Genomic DNA, 14,363 nt, shown 5'->3' with positions numbered 1-14,363 from the left:
AGCAGTATCCCATTATCTGTTCATTTGCCTGCTTTGCTTTCCTTGTGCCCTTTCTCCCCTGTGCAAGAAATGCAACACAACTTCCACTGTAACTCGTACTTCAAATGTCCGATTTAAATTGTGACATGTACAGACATGTGGTTTTTAAAATTTATTGCAAGTCTCTGTCTAAGCCCCCAAATCTATAATTGTTGTTCATTAATGCAATAATAAGATTGTGTATTGAAAAGTAAAATCACTTTCAGAGAGTTAAAATATAAATAGAATGTAATGTTGTGAATTAATTCTAAATTGGCCTTAATTTTGCATGATTTCAGGATCAGTCTTTTAGATTTGGAGATACAAAATATGATAGTTATGGAGTTCTAAGTCTTGCACATAAAGCTGCATGTAGACACAGAATTTGATTCATATGAACATGACTATTTTCAGTGTGACAGAAAACTGTTATAGTCTGAAAAATTATGATTTATAGATCAGCCATACTAAAAATCTAATGAAAACGCAATCTTACAATTCAGTCTTGAGGTCACAAATGTCTGTAATGCATTACCAGGACTTCATTCAATGCATGTTACACATGACAGCTTAAATCAGATATTTGATATTGTGGCGAATAAATCATAAACTGTGTACCTGATCCCAACAATTAACTTTGATCAGATAGACTAGTTTGGTTTTTAGTTTGGTCGGGTTTGGGGTTTTTTGTTGTTATTGGTTTGTTGGTGTCTCATAGCTTCCAAATAAGTCTCTTCAATATGGGAAGAAACAAATCAAAGAATATTTCATTTTTAACCTGTAAATGCTTTACACTTAGCCCTTCCCCAAACAGCTTTGCAACCGTGAGGGAGTGTGACCAGAGTCCTCTCCTCCGAGGAGATTCAGTGAAGGAGCAGCAGTGAGGGAGGGTAAATTTTGCTTTTGGGAGTCTCTCAGCTGCTCCCCTTCCTTCTCATGCAGTGACAATGAATACATCAATGATTCACAACTTTACACTTCTTTCTAAATATATTCAATGTGCAATGACGGAATTAAACTTATTTAAATATGTAGAAGTGATGCACTGCCACATACCAGATTTACTTAGCAGTTTATTTGAAATGTCGAAAATCTTGTCTTAAAAATAATTTTTGTTATTATAGGATATGGGCTGGTTTGATAATCCTAAAAATAGCACTGGAGCATTAACTACGAGACTTGCTAATGATGCCTCTCAAGTGAAAGGAGTAAGTAAAATTTTGGGTTGGAAGTTTTCATATTTAGTTTAGCATGTAATGAAGTTTCAGCTTGGTTTTTACTGGCTGTATAACAGTCTTGATTTTGACAACTAAAATAAACTATAAAACAATAGCTGGTAGAGAATGCACTGATGCACTTCATGGAAATTATAGTAATTTATGTTTACAGACTAATTTCCAAATAAAATTTTCTAAAGTTTACTATTATGCTGTATTGTGATCTTCATTATTAAACAAATTTATTGGGAATCTCTTACCTAAGAAGTCTTTTTAAAGATGTCTTATTCACCTGAAGACATGCAACTGAATTTATTCAGTTTATGATCTCCTGCTATTTTTTGTTGTACAGATTTCTTTTTTTTTTTTTAAGTGAGCAATTGGCTTCCTTTTCTCTGTTACTTCTTGGAGATTCTTTAAAAGTAAATTGTGTTCTTTCAGGGGTCTGTAATACCAAGCTAAAGTACACTGAATGTAATTATTTGTGTATGCTTAAGTAAATTTTTACTGCTACGTGAAGTTATGTGCTGGGGTTTTTTCTGAACTGAAGAATTGTGAAGTATCTTTGGCTTTATTTCCATAGGGAAAGTTAAATATTTAATTTTTTTCTTCATTGAGCTCTGTATAATGACATGTAAAGCTAGCTCTATGATCTAGAAAATATAACAGGTTTTAATGTTTAGATGTAAATGTGAGTATATGATGAAGGTAAAGTTTGTTCAATTTCAAGAGCAGAATTTAGAAATTGCAGAGTAAATTTAAGTAATCAGAATACGGGGAAAGAAGAAATAAATATGATCTAGATAAGTTTTACAAAAGCATTTAAGAAACTCCCCTTTTGAAAAACAGCAAAACTGAGTTAAGACTTTCTAAGTACTGTTTTGAGAATCAGGAATTTTGTGGGTGAAAATGTTTTCCTTATTTAAAATGCAGTTATGTTAGTAAGAAATGTCTTTTTTCTTTCTCCAGGCAACTGGTGTCAGACTAGCATTAATTGCCCAAAACATAGCCAACCTGGGGACTGGAATTATTATATCATTAATTTATGGCTGGCAGCTGACCCTGCTCCTTTTAGCTGTTGTGCCAATCATTGCAGTGGCAGGAATGATTGAAATGAAGATGTTGGCTGGGCATGCTAAGAAAGATAAACAGGAGCTGGAAACTGCAGGAAAGGTTGGTCTAGAGAAATTAATCAATTTCTGTATGATGTATGCTGTCATATTTACCAAAGCATTGTTAGTGGATGTATGACCTCTGAATACAGAACATTTCACAATATGTAAGGTCCAAAGACAGCCAAGTACACCAGTAGACCTACAGAGCATCACACCTCTTCAATAACAATTGAAGACTTAGGTTATTAATCAATTAATTTTTTTTGTAGTTGCTAAATATCAGAATGTGCTAAACACAATTCAGGCATATTCTCTTCTCATTTCTTTTCTAGACATCTTTGTTTTCCTTATTTTGCAACCATCCTCATTTTGACATTCCCTTTTTTTCCCCCGTCATCCTTTTTTGGCATGCCATCTATCTTATGTTTATTACACTGCTCTTTTTTTTCTCTCCCCTCCTTAATCTTATTAATGTTTGCAGTGATGATATGTATATATCCACTGGTTTCTGTTTGCCATTCCTTTGTTTCTTGAGTGGAAGAGAAAGATGGGAACTGAAAATCAAGAAGGCTAGACTCTTGTTTAACAAATTAAATGAAGGCATTTAATGTCACTTCATTCCAAAAATCCTTTTGGGACAGAACAACTATTTCATCACTTCCCAGATATTGCTTTCTTCAAGGTAAAACTTTTCTAAAAACTCTTCCTATGTCTTAGTGTTTTTAAAAGTTGCTGAAAAGAAAATCATTTATCTAAGATCATGCAGTTCCATTCCTTTCCTTTCAGCTGCATACATTTCTTCTGCTTCTGTCTGAGGGATAAGCATTTATTTTATGTTGCTTTGTTTTAAGATGTGACAGAAAATAGTTGGAAATTCTTGGAATAGAAACTAAAGACTTTCTTAATGCAGCATATCGTGAAGGATTAGCGCAGGTGTTACAAATATTTGTAATTTTTTTTCAAAATTTAAAGAAATAGTTTCTTTCCGTAATAATGTGAGTTTCCTTTCTCAAGGCCACCTAAAGAAGCACTGGACTATAAGCATTTAATTCAATTTTCATTTTAAAAAATATGGGGTTTTTTCAGTAAAAATGGTGTTCCACCTGGAAAACTTGCTTTCTGCAAAGAGTTGCTGAACTTAGGTTAATAAAAAACCTTACTTAGTTCAACTGAAATTACATTAAATGTACATGATAGCAAAATGCATTAAAGCCTTGAGAGTCTTTTCACAGAATCATCAACATTGGAAGAGACCTTCAAGGTCATCAAGTCCAACCATCAAGCAAACACCACCATAATGACCCCTAAACCATATCCCCAAGTGCCACATCCACCTCTTGAACACTTGCAGAGACAGTGACTCCACCACCTCCCTGGGCAATCTATTTGAATGCCTGACCACCCTAACAGTGAAATTTTTTTTTAATATCTAATCTGAATCTCCCCTGGCACATTTATGTGTACAAATTACTCTAAAGAATCTGCAAAATTAAAGAAGGTATCAGAACAAATATTTATTGCTGAGATCTCAGTTAAGCTGAGATTTGGGTGCTCTAAGGCACCCAAATAACCTGGACATTTTGATTATAGCCCAAACTCAGCAGACTGGAAGTTGAATGGTAATATGCCATTTTTCATGTTGACTATCTTCTCTATGTTTGTTATTGCTGTCTGATGGTTTTTCACCATTTATTTGTAGAACATTAAAGAGGTCTTATCAGAAAATTCTGAGCATTGTAAGAAAATCTCATTGTCCTAAGAAAAATATAAAATGCTTATTTTTATATCAGCAGTCTATGATTTGAAAAAATAGTATAAAATATAAAATTGTATTCCAACAGAATATTTTATTAATTTAGAATGAGGAATTGCAACATACTTAACTTTCAATTAAATCTTTTTTTTCTATTGCAGGTTGCCACAGAAGCAATAGAAAATATTAGAACTGTTGTTAGCTTGACCCGAGAAAGAAAATTCGAGTTGATGTATGGAGAACATTTGATTGTGCCATACAGGTATAACAAAAATAACTAAGCCAAAAAAAATCTGTAATAAAATGCAAAAATTTACTTTGACAAAAATAGACTTTTTTGTAATCTGTATGATTTCAGGTATAATTTAATTATCACAGAATTCATCTCAATATTTTGCATATTTTTATTGACAAATGCAACCACCAGCAGTCAACATTTTAAAAAATTTTGTTTAATTAATTTTCTGTTATAATATTGGTGTCTTCTATTACAATGTCATTTGGTTTGGAAAAACGTTGGTTTTAAGTGAGCTTTCTAAGTGTTCTAATCTAAATTTCCCCCTGATTTGTTTTGAATATTCAATTAAAACTTTAAATATAAATTGAATATTGCATTAAGCCATTTTTTAAAGTCTTGGTAAGGTTGAAAACATTTGAATAATTACTTACTGTTTTGGTTCTGAAAATAAAGTAATATAAGTCTGTCTGGACTAAATCAAAATTTAAAAGTCAAAGAAAACAACTAAATAGATTATACCAATTAAAGTTTTATTTGTTCCAGAATGGAATGTTTTATTTTCAGGCATCTATGAGAAAAGTAAAGGAAATGAAAGTAAATGTACTCAGATATAATGGAAAAGAAGCAGGGGTGCCACTAACATGTCTACCATAGTAAATGAGTGGTTAGAGCACAGTGCAGGACATAAAATTTATTACTTAGATTTTTCCTCGGGCTGCTGGGTTTTGAGTTCATATCTCACAATTTGTTCCTAACCATTCTCAGGGGTGACATTGATGGTATTTCTCCAAGACTTTAATGTCTCTGTTGTTCTAGTACAAATAGGAACTTATTGCACTACGAGAGAGAACATGTGTTTTTAGCTAATGTTTCAGCGTATGCAAACTTTCCATTCATAACAGTATCGATTGAAGTAAATTGTTTTTTGTGTACCAGGGCTTCAGTATGACTGCACACTTTGATAAAAATATGAATTCTTTCTATACAGAAACTCTGTGAAGAAGGCACATGTATTTGGCTTTTGTTTTGCCCTGTCACAAGCAATGATGTTCTTTACCTATGCTGGCTGTTTTCGGTTTGGTGCTTACCTAGTGGTAAATGGACACATGAAGTATCAAGATGTATTTCTGTAAGTATATCTTTTGAAATCCTTTTTCTGTCTATCCAGAAAAGTGATTTAGAATTTAAGAGCAATAGCTCAATACAGGGCTATGGAAACGGGTATGATAGACTGAGATCCTACTAGTGTGCAACCTGAATACCCAAGAAGGTCAAGCATAGTGATTTTTTGTTGCCAACCTAATTAAAGATAGTTAACACAGCTGATTTTGACCAGAAGGTGTTAGAAGGTGTCTGCATCCCATCTGCTAGCTGATCACCTCTAGCCAGCTGAGTGAATTTTCAGTTAGATTTGAAGGAGAGGGTTTGAACAAAAACTGCATGAGCCCTTCTAGGCTGTTCAAATGCAGAATAAACCAGATCACTTTATGTAGCTCTGAAAAAAAGAAAAGAAGACAAAATTAATAAAAATTAATCTATTTTACTTTGCCCTAAAACAGCCTAAGAGATATCATATGTCAAATAGCTGTTCTTGGTAATGATTTTGTTTCTGTGGTGTGTGGCAGTACGGAATAACTGAAGAGGTTCTAATGTAGACTATAAATTACATAAAATTCCATAAAATGACATAAAACTCATAAAAAAAAATAAAAGGACTTTAATCGGTATTGTAAACCCTACCATTATTTTCCAGCAGAGATGTGGTAGAAAATGAAATCTTTATTGTCACCTTGTTACAGGCTTGATTTCTTATTTTCATTGGTGCCTTAAAAAGTGATCACTAACTCCCAAAGGTCATTGAACCATAAATAGGAGTGATGACAGAACAGCATTAGAGTAACAATGTGCCATCCATTGACCCCCTCCCCCCTTTCCTCATAGCCCCTGCTGAGATTTAGTATAATAACCAGAACTAATAACTACAGAAATTACTGCTAGTAAGTAATGAAAACACTGAATTTGGGATGCATGCATGTTTATCTCCTGTCATTAAAAGAGGGTAAGAAGAAATTTCTGGGGCTAAATGAATAATTAAAGCAATAATTGTTGATTACTACTTTATTCTTTCTAAATTTAGACCTATTTTTTCTCTGAGTAAAAGTTGACTGCAGCCATGTTTCCACTGTCTTTTTCTTCATTGTTTGTTATTTTTTTCCTGATTTCTTTTATAGAGTGTTTTCAGCTGTTGTGTTTGGTGCCATGGCACTAGGACAAACCAGTTCTTTTGCTCCTGACTATGCCAAAGCCAAGATATCAGCAGCCCACTTGTTTCTGCTGTTTGAAAGAGTGCCCTCAATAGACAGTTACAGTGAGGAAGGAGACAAGCCTGTAAGTAAGCCATGTGTGATGGGTGATACAATTTATTGGCAATATGGACAGCACTCTCCTCACTCTCTTCAAACTGACTCTTCCTCTCCTTCTGATTTCATCCTTATCACAATGCATCTTTGACATTATCTGAACACAGCATGGACCAAGTTCTCAATTGTGAGGCCAACTTTTTGTACATAGAGCCAAAAGGGTATTTTTTAAAAAATCTCTCTAGATTTCTGGGGAGGGTGGGGATACTTCTGCAATTCTATTTTAATCATCTGTGAAATTGCCTTAAAGATGTAACAGTGATAATATTTTAATTATAGGAAACATTTGAAGGAAACATAACAGTCAAAGATGTGGTATTTAACTACCCAAACCGACCAGAGGTCAAAATCCTCCAAGGTTTGAATCTAAAAGTGGAAAAGGGACAAACTCTGGCTCTTGTTGGCAGCAGTGGCTGTGGAAAGAGCACCATTGTTCAGCTGCTGGAGAGATTTTATGACCCACTTGATGGAGAAATGGTAAGTATTTTTGTAAGAACATGTCAACAGGTTAGGTGAGGGTGTTCTTAATTGGTTTTTTGTGATGTGATAAGTACAAGAGATATTTCTAGGGGTTTTTTTAAAGTATTTTTAGTGTAAAGATCAAGAGTGACTCATTGGGTCTCCTTAATTAAATAAGATATATGTAAGTCTCAGTTTCCCACTGTACAATGAATTTATGAAAATCTGTGTCATGAAAATATGCCTGATCCACAGTCTCATGATGGCTTTAAAAGCAGGGCAAATTTCCTAAGGTTTTTATAATAAGAACAGTTTAAAAACTAATAAATATATGTATCTACTTCTGTATGAGCTAGTAATAGGATTTGCCATCAATGCTCTTTAAAAAAATGTAAACATTGACAAAAGTAATTTTTTTCACAATTTTTACTTGTCAGAAACATCTTTATGAGTATGCCAGCTTATCAAGTGATAAATTGTAAATACTTTCAGTAATTTTGGTTTAAAATATATGTAGGGTTTCCTATACTACTCATTCAGGAGCTTTACCCTTCTTTTTCACAAATGGTACTGTAAATTGCTGCTGTTCTTTGATGTAAATGTGCTCAGAGGTTTTGTCTGAAACAGAACACACATTTTGGCCTTTGTGAGGTGAGAATAAGAAGGATTTTAGAACTTGTCTCTGCAGAGATACTCACAAAACATAAAACAATACTTAAATAAAGCATAGATGTACTGGAGAAGATTTTTTTGATGTTAGAAGTGCCCAAAAAGGTTCAGTGTAGCAAAATGATGTGTAGAAAGAAGCAGCATAAGTGTCCCAAAACTGTGTTTAACAAAATGCAACTTCCTTACCAGTGTTTCCGACCTTGTGCCCATAAATAAGCAACAACAGTTTATTGAAGGGTAAAGCACAGACCTGTGCCATAGAAACCACAAAAGTGTTGGACTGATTCTCAAGCTGAGTTGCACTGTGAACTGAGGGGAAGGGGATTATCTTAAAGCAGAAACTGTTGAACAGCTGTTTGCAGTAGTTCCCTCCTTTCATTGGATTTTGAATCAGGCTCATTATGACACCTTTTCCTTTGAAGGAAAAGTTTTATTGGCTGAAAATTGACTGTTCTAGCACCAACTGTGGAGTTAGTAGAATAATCTCCTCCAATAGCCATGTTATAAAGGGGCAATTCAACTACCCAGCTGATCGTGTCACCCACCCCAGAGCCTGAGTGCTGCACTGGGTCACTCCAGTGGAGATTTAAGAGCTCTTTTAATGTCCTGGTATATTTGTGGCCTAGTTAAGGTGACTTGTGTAATTATGAAGCTGATACATTAAAAAAATAATTTAAAATTCTGTTTTCATTTATCTAATAGAAAATTATAGCAATTCAGCCGGCAAATTTAGCAGAAGTATGAGAGATTTGCCCATAAAGAAAACTGGCTGCAAATGACATCTTAAGGAAAACAGAAGTAAATTTCTTCTTTATAGATGCAAAATAGAGGAAAATTTTCCTGCTGAAGAAACAATTGAAAGAACTTTACCCAAAGTTCTTTGAAGTTGCCTCAGCATATCCTAACTACCACTGTCTTCAAAATTCTAATTAAATATTGAAGTAAAGGACTGAGGAAGCATTCACTTCTATGAATTAGAAAATTTTGGAACATAGATGAGAAGGAGGGGAAGGGATAGTGTGGGCTTGCAATTGGTAAGAAAGAGCTAAGGAAAGAGCTGCAATTGTATAGTTTCTGTGTATGAATTTACAGGAAGTCTCAAATTCATATATAGCCATGTGACTAAAATCGAAAATTTTGCTTTCTCAGCTTTTTGATGGCAAAAATGCAAAGGCACTGAATATCCAGTGGTTGAGAGCTCAGATTGGTATCGTCTCACAAGAACCAATCCTGTTTGACTTCACTATTGCTGAAAACATTGCCTATGGAGATAACAGCCGCCAGGTGTCCTTTGAGGAAATTGTTAGTGCAGCAAAAGAAGCCAATATTCATTCCTTCATTGACTCGCTGCCAGATGTAAGTTATTCCCTTTCTTTTCTTCTCAGAACTGGATGTGAACTAAAGTGGCAGGGAAAATGTGTCGACTTATAATTACCTGGAGTACGATCATTCTCTGAGATGAAAACAAATCTGAAACAATTTTTTAAATATTTTCTTTACTTTATTGTGTTTACCCTACTCATTTTCACTCTGGGAGATTCCATTGTCAGGTAGAAAGTGGACCTTTTAAGATCTCTGGGAAGAAAACACACAAATATAACTAATTGAGAGCTGGTAGTAAGGGGTGGGTTTTTTCAAGTTGAACATTTCTTTTTAAGCTCCTGTCTGTCTCAGGCATATGTAAAAGATTTTGCTAGGCTGATGAGTTTACACTTTCTTCCAGTTATACCTAGCCAGAATTTAAATTTCAAGTGTTCCTTTGGTCTGAAAATTATTAAAATTATTAAGAATTTTTTCACCTATAAATATGAGATAAATAATGATAATAATAATAATGTATGACTGAGCATCTCGGGTCAGATGAAGGGTCTGCCATGCACAAAGTCTTGTCCTATGCAGTGACCAGGAAGATGTAATTACATGTATTCAGAAAAGCGAAAAATTAAATCACATTCCCCCTGAATACTCATTTCACTTTATGTGATTTTTCAGAGTTTGAACCCCAGTATTGTCACAGACTTTCACTGACCTTTGGTGTTGTGTCATCTGATTGAGAATAACACTGTCATTTCAACCTTAGAGTGGCTTGTTGCTTTGAATTTATTAAACACTGGATGTTATAAAAAAGTCCACTAGTGAAAGATCCATAGATATGTGGCAGATAGAAATTCTGGTCAGTTGTTTCCAGAAAGCTACTGCTGTGGAATATGCAGATTATGGGAGACTGGAGTCAGAGTTGATATGCTCCAATATACATCCAAACTGATTTTCATTCACAGCCTGAATTTAATATATTTTTTTCAGAAATACAATACCCGTGTGGGAGACAAGGGAACCCAGCTTTCTGGAGGCCAGAAACAACGGATCGCCATTGCCCGAGCTCTTGTACGCAAGCCCCAAATTCTGCTTCTGGATGAAGCTACTTCTGCCTTAGACACAGAAAGTGAAAAGGTAACTTAAGTCTGAGCCAGGAATCTGGAATCTATTTTTTTTATTTTTTTTTTTAAATTATGATTACTGTTTTTACTCTCACAGTTTAAAGCCAAAAGCTGGAAATATGGTGTCTTATGCAAATTACTTATTTTGGCAAATAATAGACAAATATAAATGTCTTATCCCTCTTTGGGAAAAAAAAAAGGATTTTTTACATCTGTATTGCAGTAGGCAGATTGAAATTGCTATGAAGAATGCATTCCTTAGCCCAGAAGTCTTCAGGCTTCAACTGAGAAAGTGCTGTCAAAATTGAATCAGGACACACAAACTACAGAAGCCAAAAAGATTGAGGATGCTGCCAGAGAACTTTGGTTGAGTTTTTTTCTGTGAAACTGTGAAATGTAGCTTTCTTAGCTTTTCTTCCTTCTCCCCTTCTCTGGTCCTTGCTACATGCTCATGGTTAAAAGGAAAATTTCAGGTGAAAATTGCTAAAACGTTTATTTCTTTTTTAAGCCCAAAGCTGTGATCTTGATACTACAGAAGTACAATCTAGCTGTAGAAAATTAACAGTCTACAAAAATACTTAGTATTAATGAGGCAAATATTATATCATATATTATAATCTGAAAAGTTAAAATTTTCTACAAAGTTGTAATCAATTGTAGGCATGGAAAATGAGGTTTAAGGGGAAAATGCAATTAAGTAGTCCCACGATTTATTGTTTTCTTAATGATACACCAGTTTGTTATTGAATCTTAACCTCTTAATTTATTCTGCATTAATAAACATAAGGAATAAATACAGGAAAGCAGAGATTGTTTTTAATATCTTTCTACCAGTGATAGCTTTAAGAAAATGTGATTCATGAGACTCCCTGTGAAATCATGAGAACTAGTATGATAGCAGTTGGCCAAGAATATTTATTTGACTTCTATATATAATTAATCAGTCATGAAAGGAAGCTGTGCAGGCTCCCAGTTAAACCTCCTCTTCCCACAAAGGCCAATACTGAACTCAAATTTTGCTTACTTTATGCTGTGTCTGGTAGGGTACTTGAAAATCTCAAGGAGATTCAGTAGAGATGTTTTTGTCCCTGTTCCAATGCTAAATTATCCTTGCAATGAATCCTTTTTTTATATCCAGTCAGAACATCTTCTACCAATTAAGACCATTTTCTCTTTTTTTCCTGCCATGCATCTCAGTAATGAGCCTATTTCCTTCTAATTTTCTTAACTATCAGAGCATTATCCACTCTAACAGTCCGGACTCTGCCAACGCAGGCTAATTCTAAATCAAGAAGGTTGAGCAACAGATATTCCCTTTCCTTCACTGTCATATTAGAGTTTACAGATGACAGTTGAGGAACATCTCACAACAGCTGCCAGAAGAGTTCACCTTTTGGTGATTGTGTGTTTGTTCATTGTGCAGATTGTCCAGGAAGCTCTGGATAAAGCTCGAGAGGGTCGTACGTGCATCGTGATAGCTCACCGCCTCTCCACCATCCAAAATGCTGACAAGATCGCTGTGGTCCAGAATGGCAAGGTCGTAGAGCAGGGCACCCATCAGCAGCTCCTGGCTGAAAAAGGCATCTACTATTCCCTGGTCAATGTTCAAAGTGGGTAATGCAACAACTCAGTTAAAGGGAGTATTTATATCTGAATTGTCACTATGGCTGCTTTTGTCATTGTAATTATTTCAATATCAACAGTCAGTCTTGATACTTTTGGTTTTCTTCCTTCCTTTCATAAGTTAAACAAACCCAAGAAATACTAAGTAAATGTGTACCAGTTTCTCACTACTAGTTTTCATTATTCAAACCTCTTTTCTATGTGGCCAAAGAAGATGCCCATTGCACTCATGAAAGTAGAAGCATGCTAGGCCAAACGTAATTAATATTAGCTTGCTTTGAACTCTTTCAAAAATCACACTAATTAGGTGTAAGCAACTTGGAAATATTATCATGCTCATTAAAAACAGTTTTGCTCTTGTCAGAAATAAACCTCAAGCCTTATCCTCACTGTGCCTGTGTAAGACAGTCAGTCCTGGCCTGTTAGGCTTGTTACCAATTGTTATGAGAACTTGCAGGCCAGCTGAAGCTTGATGCCAGATGTCCCTTGTTATGATGAGGAGTTTTAGCTTGGGATGTCAGCAAAGGCCTTGAAAATATGGGCACAGGATGAAAACAAAGGTCCCAGAACTGTAAGTACCTACCGATGATTAGTTACTGATCATTGAAGAGTTGCAGCCTTAAGAAATGGAATAAGACTGCTTGAAATGAAACAGTAGATAAGGAAAATACCCAAGACCACAACTGATGGGCAAGACAAGGCATCTGCTGCAGCCTGGGATAGTACTCTCTGCAAGTCTCTCAGTCCTAGGAGTCAGAGGTCAAGGACTAAGAGCTCTCTAAAGACTGCAATCTTTTATACAAGGTGAAAAACCTGGATTTGGACTTGGAGGAGCATCCTTTTCAGTGTTGACATCCTTGGTTGAAGAGCTTTTGAACCTGAGCACTGCTGTGACTGAGACTCTCAGGACTATAACCATTGGTGCTGAATTCTTTGCACTGGCTCTGGGATATTGTATATTATTTGCTAATATAGGATGGCTGTTAAGGGCTAACTGCTTAGAATATGGAGTAATATTGATTAATAACTATTAATAACTAAACAGTAGAAATGTATTTTGTTAATGAGTATTTATGCAGTAAAGTTTTGTTTTTAAGTTTAAAACTGTCTTGATTAATCAATCGTCCACACTCCCATCGCAGCCATTTCTTATTCCCTGAAATTTATACGTATGGTCTGTCTTACCTACACCTAGATATTTATTCATGCAGAACCAGTCTGTTGGCAGATAGGCTCATCAATTAGGCTCAACTGTGTACTAATTAAACACTACAGAATGTTGATTGATGCAGTCTCATTGTATTCCTCTTGAATCACATACCTGTTTTCTTTTGTTTCTGTCTTAGATGGAAAACCAGTTTGACTGGAAAATTTGTTTGTTTCCTATTTATTGCTTGATACAATAAGGTTCTTGTCTGTCAATAAGGACATTGCTTTGCATAATAATATCTGTAAGAATTAAATAGGTACTCTTCAACATTATAGTCTGAATATTCAAGTAAGAACATACTTAAATGATTTTTTTTTACTAAATTCTGGATGTTAGTATTTGGTTTTTAAACTAGAATTTTTCATTGTTGATATATTTTCTAATTATTAGATTAGTAATGATTGGGTTATTTCCCCTACCCATTTCAACGATGCTTGATTTACCAGACCAATTTAGCTCTTCATGAAAATTAAGATAGCACTGTAAATATTTTACCATAAATGTGTGAAAATCAATTTTTAAAATTTTGGCTATATAGTTAAAATATATTTCAGAAAGTCACATCAAATGCAGAACGTTCTGAAACAATCTATTTTTCCCCATTCTTTTCTTCTACATTTTTAAAGAATATTTGTTGAGACTTATGCAAAAGCTTGTATAATAATTCCAAGTCCACTGTAAATGCTTGAAGAGCTATGCTGCTGCTCACAATTACATCCTTTTTAGAATTTTTTTTCAGAAGACAATGACAGCTGTATTACTGCAATGGAGCTACATTCCATACCTCATCATGTAGTTTATAGGCACAAAGCCAAAAGGACAGATGAAGACACCTCCAAAAATGTGTTCTTCATCATATTCTATTCATACACTTTTAAATTGCAATGCTTTACCCAAAGGAAGGGTTGACTGACAATTCTGCTTTAAGGACCATTATTCTACATCTTTCCAAGGGGCTTAAGAGGTGTTACTCCTTAGCTCTGCCTTTTCAGTTGGGCTCTGACCATTCTGGTTCGCCTTGATGTCACAAGACACTTGTCTGAGCTCTAAATCCTCCTTGTTGGAGTAGTCAGCTTTTGTCTTTGCCCATAAGAGCCCTGAACACAGGATGATATGTATATGTTGTTGTTCTGAACTAACAGGTCTTTTTTCCTCTGTTTTTGAGAGACTGCAGTAGTTTCATGCAGTACTCATTGTTTTGAG

General features: G+C 34.9%; 1 protein-coding gene across 4 annotated transcripts in view; it reads left to right on the top strand.

Annotated features, from left to right (window-relative positions):
- ABCB1 (ATP binding cassette subfamily B member 1) overlaps positions 1-13,233 on the top strand; it is a 48,608-nt gene extending 35,375 nt beyond the window's left edge. For all 4 annotated transcript variants that reach the window (XM_014875658.2, XM_088161239.1, XM_088161247.1 and 1 more), the window contains 9 exons: positions 1,143-1,226; positions 2,205-2,408; positions 4,265-4,365; positions 5,330-5,470; positions 6,573-6,729; positions 7,041-7,238; positions 9,039-9,245; positions 10,194-10,340; positions 11,751-13,233. In XM_014875658.2, coding sequence (XP_014731144.2) covers positions 1,143-1,226; positions 2,205-2,408; positions 4,265-4,365; positions 5,330-5,470; positions 6,573-6,729; positions 7,041-7,238; positions 9,039-9,245; positions 10,194-10,340; positions 11,751-11,945 — 1,434 coding nt within the window. In that variant the 3' untranslated portion in view covers positions 11,946-13,233. The remainder of the gene's footprint in view (positions 1-1,142; positions 1,227-2,204; positions 2,409-4,264; positions 4,366-5,329; positions 5,471-6,572; positions 6,730-7,040; positions 7,239-9,038; positions 9,246-10,193; positions 10,341-11,750) is intronic.
- Positions 13,234-14,363: the final 1,130 nt, after the last annotated feature.

This window comes from Sturnus vulgaris, chromosome 1 (assembly GCF_052056855.1).
Source record: "Sturnus vulgaris isolate bStuVul1 chromosome 1, bStuVul1.hap1, whole genome shotgun sequence".
In the NCBI taxonomy this organism is placed as follows: Eukaryota; Metazoa; Chordata; class Aves; order Passeriformes; family Sturnidae; genus Sturnus; species Sturnus vulgaris.
This window is presented reverse-complemented; position numbering and strand designations above follow the sequence as displayed.